Raw genomic sequence first — 15,012 nt, 5'->3', positions numbered from 1 at the left:
GAAGAGGGGAATTGCCTAAATCTGTTAGGCCTTCAAAAGGCCCTATAAATCCATTTAAGCCAACAACTGCACCAGCAGCTTACTCCCCATCCTCCGCTAAGTGATTGAAGCTGTCTTCACTTCTGCTGACAGCAATAATCTCCAAACCTGCGCCTTGCTTGGGCTGCTGTGAGAACAAATGCCTCCCGCCCTCCTTAACCCTTTGTTGAAGAGATGAATGCAGAGGTGAGCTGTGGGCACCGAGAGCATGGGCTGGAGTGTATCATGGGACCACAACAGGAAGGGGCCATTAAAGGAAGCTGTTTCAAAAATGGGTGGAGCCGAGATCAGTAAGGAAGGCTATTAAAAGATGCCACTGGATAGAGTTTAATCTGAGCAAGAGTAAGGTGTCGCAGTTTGGGGGGTCTTTGTGCCACCCCCAAACTGAGGGCAGCACAATGATGCAGCAGTAGACTGGTGCCTTACTGCACTAGAGATGCGGGTTCGATCCTGACTACGGTGCTGTCTGTAAGGAAGTTTGTATGTTCTCCCCGTGACCCTGTGGGTTTCCCCAGGTGCTCTGGTTTTCTTCCACACTCCAAGGACGCACAGGTTTGTAGGTTAACCTGGCTTTGGTAAAAATATTAATTTGTCCCTGTGTAGGGTAGTGCTAGGGTGATTGCTGGTCGGGGTGGAATCGGTTGGCAGAAGGGTTTGTTTCCTCACTGTGTCTCTAAAATCAAAAGTCTAAAGTCCAAATGTAAGAAAGTATACAGTTAATGGTAGGACCCTTAACAAAACTGATGTGCAGAGAGTTCTTGGGATCGAAGTCCATAGCTCCCTGAAAGTAGCAACACTAGTAGATAAAGTCATAGAGCAGGCATATGGCATGATTGCCTTCATCAGTCAGGGCATTGACTACAAGAGTCAGGAGGTCGTGTGACAATGAAACTTTAGATAGGCTGTATTTGGAGTATAGTGTGCACCCCAGTCAGAAAGGATGTGGAGGTTTTGAGGAAACTGCAGAAGAGGCTTAACTGGATGCTGCCAAGATTAGAAGGTATTAGCAAAATTCGACCAATTTGGATTATTTTCTCTGCCGTTTGAGGTTGAGGAGAGATCTGATCGAAATATATAACATATCAGGGATGATGCCAGGTTGAGCAGTGACCACACCAACACTGGCAGTATATACTCACATAATAAATTTTATGTACATTGGTAAGAAAGTCGAGGACCGCAGGGGGGCACTGTTCTTCACTAGCAGGGACATGTGCAGTGGAGCTGGCAATCTCAAGCTTGTCCCAGCAGCTCAGTCCTGGTGTCGAAGGAGGAGGCATGGCAATCTCAGGTTTCACCCTGCAGTTCACCCTTGCCTTGAAAGGTGGGGCTGGCAGCCTTAGGGGTATCTTGGCAGTTCAGCTTTGGGGCTTGGAGAGGCAGCACTGGCAGTCTCTGAATTATCCTGGCATCATCTGTCATTCATGGAAAGGTTCTTCCGGACCAACACTTTTGACCACAAGTCCATCGGGCAGTGGTCAGCACGGAACGTCCTGCAGGCACTGCAGGTAAATTTCTCCATGGATCCTGTGGCGTGGTTCCCAGAGCAGACTGCCCAGCTTGTCTGGCAAAATGCCTCATCACCAGAACTCACCAACAAGTACCATGACCTGGTTTGGCTGGCGGTGAGGGGAGCCCTGCCAGTCAGATCCTTCCTGAATCGCCGGAGCCTCACTACCAGCGCACGCTGCCATCGGGACGGCTGCTATGGAGAGGAGATGGTTTCCCACTTCTTCGCAGAGTGTGGATTTGCAAAGAGAGTCTGGGGAGGCTTGCAAGGGTCCCTGTCACGATTTATTCTGAACAGCTCCGTCATGGAGGACTCTGTGATCTATAGACTGTTCCAAGGGACTCCTTCAGAGACTGATGTCGAGTGCTGATGGAAGGTCATCAACTCGGTGAAAGACGCTCTTTGGTCTGCACGAGCTTTGTTGACCTCCCAGCGGAGCGAGCTGTCCGGTGGGGAATGTTGCCGACTGGCCCACTGCAGACTGCAGGAGTACGTGCTGAGGGACGCACTGATGCTTGGTGTAGCCAATGCCATGGCTTTGTGGGGGAGGGCCACAGTCTAGGGTCCTTCCGCTGCCGGATATGGGGGGGGCAGGGTGTGGTGGAGAGAGACGCCCCTCCAAATAAGGGAAGGATTCCACGCCAGTGGGCATGAGTGGAAATGGTGGTGGTTAATTTTGTATAATTTTTGTATTGAATATCTGTATTGAATGTATGTATAGCCTCCGAGAATGTCGGATGGAGTTTTGGAAATAACATGTTTTGTATACTAAAAAAATCCTGGCAGCTCAGGTTTTGCCTCAATCTCTCAATCTAGACTAGAACTTGAACTGCCCAGGCATAGAATGATATTTGCCATGCGCTGGAAGATGAGATTAATGTGGATGGATGGCCTGGATGTGCTGGGCTGAATGGCCTGTTTTAATGCTGTATTACTATTTGACCTTGTAGTAATTACACCTGAAGAAAGTTCTGAAATTAGAAAGGCCTCTAATGTCCAGCTGCACCCACCACTCCCCTGCCTCAGCGCACAAACCTGCTTCGAGCACGTCCAGGTTTCCGTCACCAAAGCCAATGGGTCTCTGATCCGTGGCCCCATGGAGTGTGCTGCTGTGCATGAACTGCCATGCGCAGTGTGCCTCAAAGGGCTTTTGGTCAGTGGAACACCATCAGAAGCTGTGTTCAGCTGAGCAGGATCCTCTTAGGAACAATGCAGCTCTCCATCTACCGCCCATTGTGGCCTGTAACCCACGACAACCGCACACCTTTGGCCATTTTCACAATTTTTTAGTGAGGGATCCAAAAGCACCAAAAATAGGACAACTGTGTTTTCCCGCATCAGGCTGCGGGGGCTGTCGATTGCGAGCTGGGTCAACACTTCCACAGCCCAGGTAATCTTGTGCAGTGTTCTCCGGAACTCAACAGAGTCCTGACGGGCTGCTGTCAGCAGCATGACCTCAGGATGGTGTCACCCTCAGCACTGGATGCAGGGCAAGCAACTGAGCAGCAGGAGGACCAGCGAGCCAGAAGGTGAGGGATGGAACGGGGTATGGACATGTCTCAGAACATTAGCCCGAGTGACGCTTGCTGTGTGCGTACTAGTGTCTACACACCGACAGGTGGCGCCATCAGCAATGGCAGCCTCGCCAATTGTCTGTCTACCTTTTCGTCCTTTTTGTTATTTTTAGTGTGTTTTAAAAGTTTGTGTTAATGTTCTCTGGTTTGTTTTATGTGGGGGGGGGCTGGGGAGGGGGAAACCTTTATTCAATCTCATACCTTGCTGGAGATGCGATTGTTTTCCGGATCGTATCTCCGGTCACTGCGGCCTAACATATTTTTTTCATATTTCAGATACAGCGTGGAAACAGGCCTTTTCGGCCCACCAAGTCCGCGCCGCCCAGCGATCCCTGCACATTAACACCATCCTACACACACTAGGGACAATTTTTACATTTACCCAGTCAATTAACCTACATACCTGTACGTCTTTGGAGTGTGGGAGGAAACCGAAGATCTCGGAGAAACCCACGCAGGTCATGGGGAGAACGTACAAACTCCTTACAGTACAGCACCCGTAGTCAGGATCGAACCAGAGTCTCCGGCGCTGCATTCGATGTAAAGCAGCAACTCTACCGTTGCGCCACCGTGCCGCCCTTCATGGAGCTGGCGGCCTTGCTCGAGACTGACTTTGAGCCCCACCGTGGGACCATGGACATACCATCGGAGTCTGCGATCCCTTGCCTGGGATCGATGGTCCAACTGTTGAACAGATCTCTCATATGCAAAGGATGTAGTCCCGATCTTCAAACCTATCTCAATGCGGCCTTTGCACATTTAACTGTTTTTAACAGCCACTTACGCTGTAGTTGTAATGCTGTAATGGTCTAACATGAAATTCTGCACTCTGCTTATTATTCTTTCTCACTATCTGTTGCACTTGTGTCTGGCTAGAGTATACTCATGTATGATGTGATATGACATGACTGAATAGCTTACAAAACAAAGCTTTTCACTGTATCTCGGTACACTTGACAATAATAAACCTATACCAAAATTACATTTTGCTGCGGGCATGAATGGATTGCTTCACAGCTGGCTGGTGGGCGTATTTGGAAGCCAACCACTCGGTCTGGCTGGGTGCCAGCTGTAGCTTTGTTGCTCACTTTCTTGTTGGGGAGTTTTAGTTTAGTTTAGTTTAGTTTGTTTTAATAGTTGTAATAACAATGCATGGAGATTAACTGAGTATGAATGGTATGTAATATTACATCGTACCATCATAATCTACTGATAACGTCAGTGACAAAAATCAAAATTACCAATCTGCATTGGAAAAATATCATACTACTAAGCTGCTTGCACTTTTTCTCTGAAGTTATATAAATTACAATTCATTATATTTTATTCCATTTGATTTCGCCCATCATTGTCTTCACTTGTTTGTTCAATGATCTGTAATTAATATTAATAATGATGAAATGAAGGATTTCACAGGGGATTTTCTTCCTGTATAAATACACTGCTCTTTCTAATTTATAATGTAACAAGCTGGAATACTTGCCTCCTGCAGCCAACACATCCCAGACGATATGCATGAGCTAACAATACTTCATCAGGTGGAAAAGATTTACTACCTTATTCTTGCAGTAGTTGGAGTCTCTGGTAAGACATTAATCATTTGATATAAGCATCTGTCTCAGAAATAGAAACTTTGACAGAGTCATCTTCTGACAAAGCCATGGACGTGTTCTGATGTTAACTGGTCTTGCTGGTCATAAATAATGCCGACTAAGACATGACAGAGAGTGTCAGACATCTAGACTCATACATGTGTCAGAATGTGGACACTGAGACTGCCGACATGCTGAGAGTGAACACATCCACAGCAGATAAGGCAGCCTCAATGTTCACTAGCTGCAGTTAAACTGGGCTGGAGACATCTGGACACGTAGGTAGGGTGACAGTATCTGCCTCATGTTCCTCAATCACACGTCGAGAGGTGTGTCTGGTGCCGAATCAGAATACAAATATTACAATTGATATGAAGGGTCTCCACCTGAAATGCCTGTTCCTAACCTCCAGAGTTACTGCTTACTGTTTAACCTGCTGAGTTATTCCAGCACTGGGGGAAAGGAACCTGTGCAAGGGAGGCCTTAAGTATACCTAATAATTTATTGCTTTCAAAATATGCAGTCTTGATACCTGTAAGGATTCAGACTGTTGGACAGACAAGCAGTTGGCACCTAAAGAATGTCCAATGTTAAATAGAGGAGAGAATGGATAATGTGATGATCATAGTGTTTTTGATTAATTAGGGTAGAGGTAGCTTCCTTTACAAGCAGGATCAAAGGATCAAAAGTCCCTTGTATTAGAGTGACACAAGGAACTACAGATGCTGAAATCTTGAATCAAGCACAAAGTGCTGGAGTAACTCAGCAGGGAAGGCACCATCTCTAGAGAACATGGATAAGTGTTTCAGGCCAGGGATCTTCAGACCGATTGTAATTGGGGGGGTGGGGGGGAATTGGAAAAGAGGTGGTGGCAGGACAAATGCTGGCAAGTGATAAATGGATACAGGTGAGGGGGGGGGGGGTGATTGGAAGATAGTTGGACACAATTAAGAAATATATTATGTTGTGGTCTGTTACTTTCCTCGTGTTTTTTGTCAAATAGGTTTTGAAGATATTGAAAATGACAGATTAGTCACTTTGATCGTCCTTGGGACTAATAAAGTGGGAAAGCACATGCAGGAGGTTCTATGTAGAGAGCACCAGAAACTGAGGTCAAAAGAAAGAACAATGCCTTTTGTAACCTGATAATAAAAAGATAGATTTTTATCCATAAAATTATTTGGCTTAATCCTGTCAAGATTCAAAAAGAGGGATTTATATTCGCCAAGAACATTGCTGGTTGCAGAACCAAGTCAGGTAAATTAGGTTCAGGTACAGATCATCCAACATCTAATTAATGGGTGCATCAATCTCCATATGATTAAACGCCACCTCTTCCATATTTGTAATCCAAAGTAACCTTGCTTGCTAGGACTGTAATTGGTTTGGGGTTTTTGTAAGTCAATCAATGATAAGAAAATGAGGAGTAGGAACAGGGTTATACCATTATCCTTTAATCGGATCCTGGCAATGCTCAATGAACAGCCTTCCTCCCCAACCCCACTGTCTCATGGTGGATCTATTGAAATCCAAAGATCTATAAATTAGAACAAATATAATCAATAACTGAACATGCACAGGCGTCTGAACTGGAGAATTCCAAGCCTCCTCGTATGTTACAATAAGATAACCTCCTGTTTTACAATCTCTGGATACCATTAGTCTGCCTTTCTTAATGTTTCTTCAAAGGACATCCCTTCAACCCAGGTATAATGAGCCTTATTTGTATCTCTGCTAAAGCAAGTGTACACATCTTCAAGACCAAGGTCACACCTCCATATAGTACTCTTGAATGTGGCCTCACTATATTATTACACTGTTACAGCCAGACTTCCCTCAGTGTGGTTTTCCCATCCCTTGCAATAAAGGGTGATGTGCAACTTGCCTTATTAATTGCTTTCTCAATTTACATGTTAACTTCTTTGCTTCTCTAACAAATGATTGCCAAGTGTCTCTGAACCACAGGATGTAATAGTTCCTCCACACTTAAAAATAATGTAGATTGTGAACATCTGAGGCACAAGCAGTAATCCTCGTTAGCAACAGCTTTTAACCTGAAAATAACAATATGTCCAGCCTCTCTATTTTTATTATATTGTTCATGTTGTTCTATAACAATACGGACATCATTTCCCTGCCCTATGAGCCCTATTTAGTGCACCAATGTTTTGTATGGGACTTCAATTATACATTTTGTAACTCTGACATACAGCATCTACTGATCCTTCCTTACCTATTTCATTGGTTACATCCTCAACAATGAATCCCCTTCCATAAAGGCTTTGCATAGCCATAATGTAAAGATTGTATTTGTTTTAATGGCACTACCATATCCCAATTATAATTTCTCCCTCTCACTTGCAAGGGATCCATGGAACTTTGCAACACTTCTTTGTTCAATCTTATATCAGTTCTTAAACACTTCTTATCTTGTTAATTTACTCTCCACTAACAGATTCTTCCCTGAGACTTGTAATCCTCTTCACAAGTTTTGCCAATCAACTGTCCTGAAATACTTTAGTCAGCAATGTATAATTTTAAGTGAATTTTTATTTTGTCAGTTAAATTGATATTCATTAAGAATTATGTAAAATGTTTGCCATTACATATCCATCATTATTTGCTTTAATCCGGTTTATCAATTTACCTGAACAATCTTGCCGCTCTGTTCTAATAGACTTTCTTTGTTTAATACTCTAGTTTTGTATTTAATTTAATTATGCCACTCTTAAACTCATTCGTTTAGTACCTGTTATGTTTCTGCTTCTCACCCTGTTCCCTGACTGTAACAATACTTACTAACCCTGTCATATTACACAGGATCATTTCAAAAATAGATTGTTCCCTGCTTGCCTCCAAAAATTTGTTTAAGAGAATTAAATTAAATACATTTTACAAATAAAACTACTTGTTTTTTTTAATGAACATCAGACTTCTGATCATTGCATTATTTCAGATTTCTTTCAATCATACATTCACCAAATTATAAATGTAATTTCAGTGGGGCTTTGAACTATTCTCTCTGATACCTCGTATCTTTTTTAGAATAATATCACATTCCATATCACTTAAGGTATGGAATAAGGTCGTTACCCAAAATCATCTGAGGGATGCTGTGAAGGTTTTGAGATGGTGCACGTTTGATCCAGATTTTGTACCAAAAAGACAGGACGCTAGTTTTAAAAGATGGAGTTCTCAAGGTTTGACATCATATTGCACATTTTTACATAAGGGGTCTATGAACAGCTTTGAGAATCTGAAGAGGCAATTTGGTTTGAATAATGATGATTTCTATAGATACCTTCAAATTCGCCATTATATAGATCAAATACAAAAGGAATGTGCAGAAGTAAAATGGGATAATATTTTGTTAAATGTATTTATTGATGCTTACCATGGAGGCTCAAAACAGAAAACCATCTCAAAATTATACAAGGGTTTACGGCAGAGAAAAGGCAACTCACTGTATGTAAAACAGAAATGGGAAAGGGAAGGTAATCTGGTTCTAAAGGAAGAAACCTGGGAGAGCTTATGTGAGATACAATGGAAAACTTCAAGTTCAAATGTTTGGCGGGTGTTTTGCTGGAAAACCCTTATTAGGTTTTTTATTACACCAGTTCAAAAAAGGCATTACACAAATTCTTCTTCATTGTGGCGACAATGTGGGTGCCTTGAGGCAAACCATTTTCATATATTTTGGTCTTGTGTATCAGTGATCCCATTTTGGCAGGAGATTCATAAAGTTTTACAAAAAGTTTTTTATATGGATATTCCATTTAAATTTGAGCTTTTATATTTTGGTGCTTTACCAGTACAAAATGCTTCTATTAAAGATAAGTATCTTTTCCAGATCTTAAGTGCTGCCAGCAGGAAAGCTATTACTAGGAAGTGGTTGAAACCTGGAAAACCTAATGTGGATGACTGGATTAACATTGTATATGATATTTTTATAATGGAAAGGATAACTTTTGCTTTAAGATTGCAACAGGGAATATTTTTGAAAAGGTGGGAAAAATGGATGTTGTACATCATGCCCGTACGGCCATCATTCGTTTAAAGCGGATCTTTGTATTCTACTTCCGTGTCCTATCTAATTTTCCTTGATTTCATACCGCTCCAGAAGTAGTGATGAAATATTATAGAGGTATACCCCAAATGTTGGTTTTAGTTGTTTTTGTTTTTGTTTTTGTGTGTAGTTAAGTTTTGGATATAATAATAATAATAATAATATATTTATTTTATATAGCGCCTTAACACATGCACAAAGCGCTTTACAAATACAATTAACATAGAAACAAACAGGCAAACAGACAAACTATCCTGACGGAAAAGCGGCGAATAATCAACGCCAGCGTCCTCTCACGTCAGGGTCCGGCAGTAGACATTAAAGAACACAAGACACACAGATACAATTTTTTACACAAAACAGCCATCACAGTGATTGCTCCAGGCATACCCTCACTGTGATGGAAGGCAAAGTCTTATCTCCTCCTCGTTCTTCTCCCGTGGCGCCACGAGGCGATCGAGGCTCCCAACCCCTTGAAGCCCCCACCGGGCGATGGAAAGTCCCAGGGTCGAGCCGAGCAGGCCGATGAAAGTTCTGAGCCCCCACCGGGCGATGGAAAATGCCGCGGCCGAGCCACGCAGGGCGATGAGAGTCCTGAGCCCCCACCGGGCGATGTAAAGTGCTGCGGCCGAGCCACGCAGGGTGATGAAGGGCCTGCGGGCGGGTTGATCGTGCCTCGTGCTTCGGGGCGGTCGAAGCTGCTGCGGCTGGAGCTCCCAAAAGCCGGTCGCCAGCCAGGGACCTGCGAACTCCAGATGTTGCGGTCTGCAGGGCCCACGGCCGAAGCCTCCGAGATGGTAAGTCCAGGCCCTGCGACCGGAGTCTTCGAGGTCGATCCCAGCTGGAGGCCGCCGACTCCACGATGTTAGGCCGTAGCGCGAACGGAGATACGACACGGTAAAGGTCGCATCTCCGTTGAGGAGGAGATTTAAAAAAAGGTTTCCCCCAACCCCCCCACCACCCCCCTACATACACAGAATTAAAAATAAAACAAAACGTACATTTAACATCAACATTGACTAAAAAACACAAAAAAAAAACGGAGAGACTGCCGGTGAGCCGCAGCTGCAGAACACAGCCACGCCCCTTGATCAAATGTCCAGTAAGTCATTACCCATCCTTGTAGTGCTTCCAATACATGTGGTATGCTTTATTTTGGGATATGCAGTATTTGTTAACTAAGGAGGGTTTAAGGTGAATGAGAATGTGTATCATTGCGGAATGTATGGAACTGGAAAATCATAATAAAAATAGAATTATTTTAAAAAAAGAATAATATCACAATGTGAGACTCCTACATCATGGATGGCACAGTGGCGCACCTGGTGGAACTGTTGCCTCACAGCACCGGGGTCCCGGCTTTGATCATAACCTCAGGTGCTGCCTGCGCAGAATTTGCATGTTCTCCCTGTGACTGCGTTGGTTTCCTCCAGGTGCATCGCTTTCTTCCCACATCCCAAAGGCTTGGCGATTTGTAGGTTAATTGGCCTCTGTAAATTGTCCCTTGCGTATTGGAAGTGGATGCGAATGTGGGATAACAGAGCTTGTGCGAACAAGTGGTCAATGATCGGCATGGACTCAGTGGACCTTTCCATGCTCTATCTCTAAACTGAGTTATGCTTGGGTTCCCAAACCATGTTTCCTGTCTTTCCCTCAGGGATGTCCATTTGTATATTTCTTCCTCTCGAAGATGTTTTCTGAAAATACTTTCCCCCATTTCTAACTATTGTAGTCAACTTGATGGCCATTGTGATCCTGTCGAGAGGAAAGTGCGGACTCTCCAGGTGCATCACTCTCTACCTGGTGGCCATGGCAACGGCGGATCTGATGGTGATTTTCACCGATGTGATACTGTACACGATCATTCCGTTTCATTTCCCGGGAACATACCTGGACACCACTCCTGCAAAGTCCCTCCTGCTCGTCCTGCTCTTTGCAGCAACCGATGTCTCTGTCTGGTTCACCGTCACTTTCACCTTCGACCGATTTGTTGCCATCTGTTGTCAGAGGCTGAGAACCAAATATTGTACCACAGAAACTGCCACAGTGGTTCTAATAGCAGTGAGCGTGATGCTCAGTCTGAAGAACATCCCTCTGTACTTTATATATGAGCCTGAGTATATTGTTGATGATGTACCCTGGGGGAGCACCATATCACTGAGTTTTTACACTAAAACTGCATGGGTAGCTTTTGACTTGTTCTGCATTACTTTAACTCCTTGCTTCGCATTCCTTCTGATTCTGCCGCTCAACGCTCTGACTGTCAGATTCATTCTGGTGACGGGTAAAATCCGCAGGAGGCTCCAGAAAAGCGGTAATTGTGAGGATCGCAACGACCCAGAGATGGAGAAGCGAAGGAAATCCATCATCTTGCTCTTCACCATATCAGGCAGCTTTATAGTTTTGTGGATGACAAGAGTGCTGCATGCCCTTTATTACCGAATCACCAACAAACATGATCTCACGGGCCCGGGCTACATCGCTGAACAAACTGGCTACATGCTGCAGCTTCTGAGCTCCTGCACCAACACCTGTATTTACGTGGTGACCCAGACTAAGTTCAGAGAGGAGCTAAGGGACGCCCTGATGTACCCATTCACTGCAGTTGTTGCATGGTTTCAGTGAAGCCACCTTCATATCCACCTTCCCAGTGCCCTCCTCTCAGCCATTCTACTCCCTCTCTCTCTGAATCTGTGAATGGATTGGGTATGCAAGTAGTTCCCCATGTGTAACTTGACTGGGTGCATCATGGCCTGGTATGGTAATTCCATCTTACAGGAATACAGGAAGCAGCAGAGAGTGTGGACTTAGCCTGGTCAATCACGGGTACAGCCGTCCCCACCATCCTAAGCATCTACGTGATCTACGTCTCTACAAGATGGCAGCGCCTACCATCAAAGATCCCCACCATCCCGGCCACGCTCTCTCCTTGAGGCTTCCATCGGGCAGGAGGTACAAAATCCCTCACCACCATGTTCAGGAACTGTTACTTTCCTACAGCCATCGAGTCCTTGAACCAAGTTGCACTGTGAGGACAGGGGAACAAATATCCTGACAATATGTTTCAACTCTGGTACCCCAGAAGGATGTGTTCATAGCCCCTAACTATATTTCCTATATACTCATGAGTGTGGGTCCAATTTCTGCAAATGACAGCACTGTGGTGGGCCAGAACTCGAACAATGACGAGTGAGGCAGGAAGGTGAAAGAGAACGTAGTTACATCCAGAGAAGTCAACAACCTCTCCCTCAATATCAGAAATATGAAGGAGCTAGTTGTTGTCTTTAGGAAGTGAGGTGTATACACCCCAGTCAGCATCAAAGTTTCTGAATTTGAAATGGTCAAGAGCTTCAAGTTCCTTGGCGTATATATCACCAACAATCTGTCTTGCACCAAGCACATTGAAGCTAGTCTTTCACTTCCTTGAGAGACTGTGGAAATTCGGCATCTCTCCAACAACTCTCATCAAGTTATACAGATGCACCATAAATAGCATACTATCCCGTTGCATCACAGCTTGGTTGGAAACAGCTCTTCGTATGACCACAAACAAAATTATAGATGTAATGTGGTCCATCACATGACCATGGGATTGATTTCTATTTGGTTTTGTACCAATGTCTTGTTTCATGCACAGTCTTTTTCTTTCCACAGCCTCGTAGAATTTATTTAATTGTAAGATTTTGTGTGTTATTTGAGTCCATGTGTCCATGATGCTGCAGCAAGCAAGATTTTCAATGCATCTGTACCTTACTATACTGTGCAAAATAAAATAAACTCAACTCAACTATACTTGACTGAGTGGGATAATGCTGAAGTCACTGGCTCCTGTTGCAAGGGAACAGGTTCAAGGATCTGACTGATAGAACAGAAAAAGGCTCACACTCCAGTTACAGTATAAATCAAGTTTATTGGCAATAGAGAGTAAACCTCCACTTCTCTAGGTATGCGTGAGGCCCTTTCTACAGCAGCACAATTCTCTCTCTCTATTCACCCTTCCAAGGAGCCGGTCGCAACCCAGTCTGTCAGGGAGGCCTTCCATTATACATCATTTATTGGCAATAGGGAGTAAACATCTACTTATCTCGGTATGTGCAGGATCCTGTCTACAGCAGCACACCTCCCTCTCCCTGTGCCCTGTCCGAGGCACCGGTCGCGATCCCAGCCCTTCGATGACTTTTTGGAGAACAATGGAGCATGCTGCAGATGCCTGCTTTATACCAAGTGAAGCAAGAGGCCCCCATAGCACTACTTCTAGTCAATAGGATTCCGAAATGCGCCATTAGTCCCCCAATAGAGTCATAGAGTCATAGAGTGATACAGTGTGGAAACAGGCCCTTTGGCCCAACTTCCCCACGCAGGCCAACATGACCCAGCTACACTAATCCCACTTGCCTGCATTTGGTCCATATCCCTCCAAACCTGTCCTATCCATGTACCTGTCTAACTGTTTCTTAAACGTTGGGATAGTCCCAGCCTCAACTACCTCATCTGGCAGCTTGTTCCTTACACCCACCACCCTTTGTGTGAAAAAGTTACCCCTCAGATTCCTGTTAAATCTTTTCCCCTTCACTGTAAACCTATGTCCTCTGGTCCTCGATTCACCTACTCTGGGCAAGAGACTGTGCATCTACCCGATCTATTATCTGTCGATAGCAGGGGCCCACAGCATTTCCCACCATCTCTTGTTAGCAAGCAAAGCCCTATTAACTTTTTGTTAACTACAGACTATTCGCACGCCAGGCTCTCTCATTACAACTCCCTGTTCAGAGAAAGTGTTCTGTTGTATTGAGTGGCACCACCAGTGTGTTGAATGGAGTAGGTTCAGAGCAGGCCCAACAGCTATTGATGGGACACTGTGGGCCCCCAGCTGTTGTGGTACAATACCTCCCCCCACATCACCTTCAGTTTCAGCCATGGATAAATGGGTCACCTGCAGGATCAGAGCCAGGAGCAGCACCAGCTGCACCAAAACATGAAGACAAACAACACAAAAAGGTGGAGAAATTCAGTGGGACAGGCAGCATCTCTGGAGGGAAGGAAAGTGAGATGCTGCCTGTCCCGCTGAGTTACTCCAGATTTTTGTGTCTACCTTCGGTTTAAACCAGCATCTGCAGTTCCTTCATACACAAGACAAACAACACTGCAGATGCTGGAATCTAGATATTTTTTTAAAAAGCTGGAAGAACTCAGCAGGTCAAGCAGCACGTGTGGAGAGAAATGCTTTAAAGTTGGTGCTTTGGGTTGAGCCTTAGCAGAGGGAAGGTTGCCAGTATTTAGTAGTATAAGACAGGGTGGGAAAGAGGGTGGAAGGTGATAGATAGAGCCCATCATTTACTCCCCCCCCCCCTCACATTGCAATATACTGACTCTCTGTCCAATCCCTCTCAATCGATGCATGGTTTTGACCCAAAATGTCAACACTTTCTTTTTGCTTCCACAGGTGCTGAGTTCATCCTGCCTTCTGTTTTTCATACCAAAGCTTGATTCTACCAACCTAGTGAAGCTGCATCACAGGACAGAACGTTCAGCAAACAGTGGGAGCACCGTGTAAAGATACCACCAATTTATCAGGGCAGAGTTCTGATGTCCTGAGAGTAGTGGTGAGCTGCTGAGATGGGGAATGAGTCTGTGGATATCCCCATGTTCAGTGGTGGCAGGGCCCAGAACTACCTCCGCCCATTTGACCCCCCCCCCCCCCCCCCCCATCTTTATGACGCTGTTTTTTAGCCAATTCAATTCACCCCACAGGAGAGCAAAAGGTAGCTGAGCGCACTGGATGTCAAAGATTATGCATCGCCACTGCACCATCCCAGCTGCAAGTCCGAGCTGCTCCAGAAATCCTGGCACCTCTATCAGGATAGTCACCATCGGCTAGAAGCCCATGAAGAGGGGAATTGCCTAAATCTGCTCGGCCTTCAAAAGGCCCTATAAATCCATTTAAGCCAACAACTGCCCCAGCAGCTTAATCCCCACCCTCCGCTGAGTGACAGAAGCTGTCTTCACCTCTGCTGACAGCAATAATCTCCAAACCTGCGCCTTGCTTGGGCTGCTGTGAGAACAAATGCCTCCCGCCCTCCTTAACCCTTTGTTGAAGAGATGAATGCAGAGGTGAGCTGTGGGCACCGAGAGCATGGGCTGGAGTGTATCATAGGACCACAACAGGAAGGGGCCATTAAAGGAAGCTGTTTCAAAAATGGGTGGAGCCGAGATCAGTAAGGAAGGCTATTA

General features: G+C 44.9%; 1 protein-coding gene across 1 annotated transcript; it reads left to right on the top strand.

Moving 5' to 3' along the window:
• Positions 1–4,634: 4,634 nt before the first annotated feature.
• Positions 4,635–11,406, top strand: LOC144597581 (putative G-protein coupled receptor 139). Its single transcript, XM_078407075.1, has 2 exons — positions 4,635–4,707; positions 10,514–11,406. The coding sequence occupies exons 1-2, from the start codon at positions 4,635–4,637 to the stop codon at positions 11,404–11,406; spliced, it is 966 nt and encodes a 321-aa protein (XP_078263201.1).
• The last annotated feature ends 3,606 nt before the right edge of the window (positions 11,407–15,012 follow it).

This window comes from Rhinoraja longicauda, chromosome 10 (assembly GCF_053455715.1).
Source record: "Rhinoraja longicauda isolate Sanriku21f chromosome 10, sRhiLon1.1, whole genome shotgun sequence".
NCBI classification, from domain to species: domain Eukaryota; kingdom Metazoa; phylum Chordata; class Chondrichthyes; order Rajiformes; family Arhynchobatidae; genus Rhinoraja; species Rhinoraja longicauda.
The sequence above is the reverse complement of the archived record's forward strand: the minus strand, read 5'-3'. Positions and strand labels throughout refer to the sequence as shown.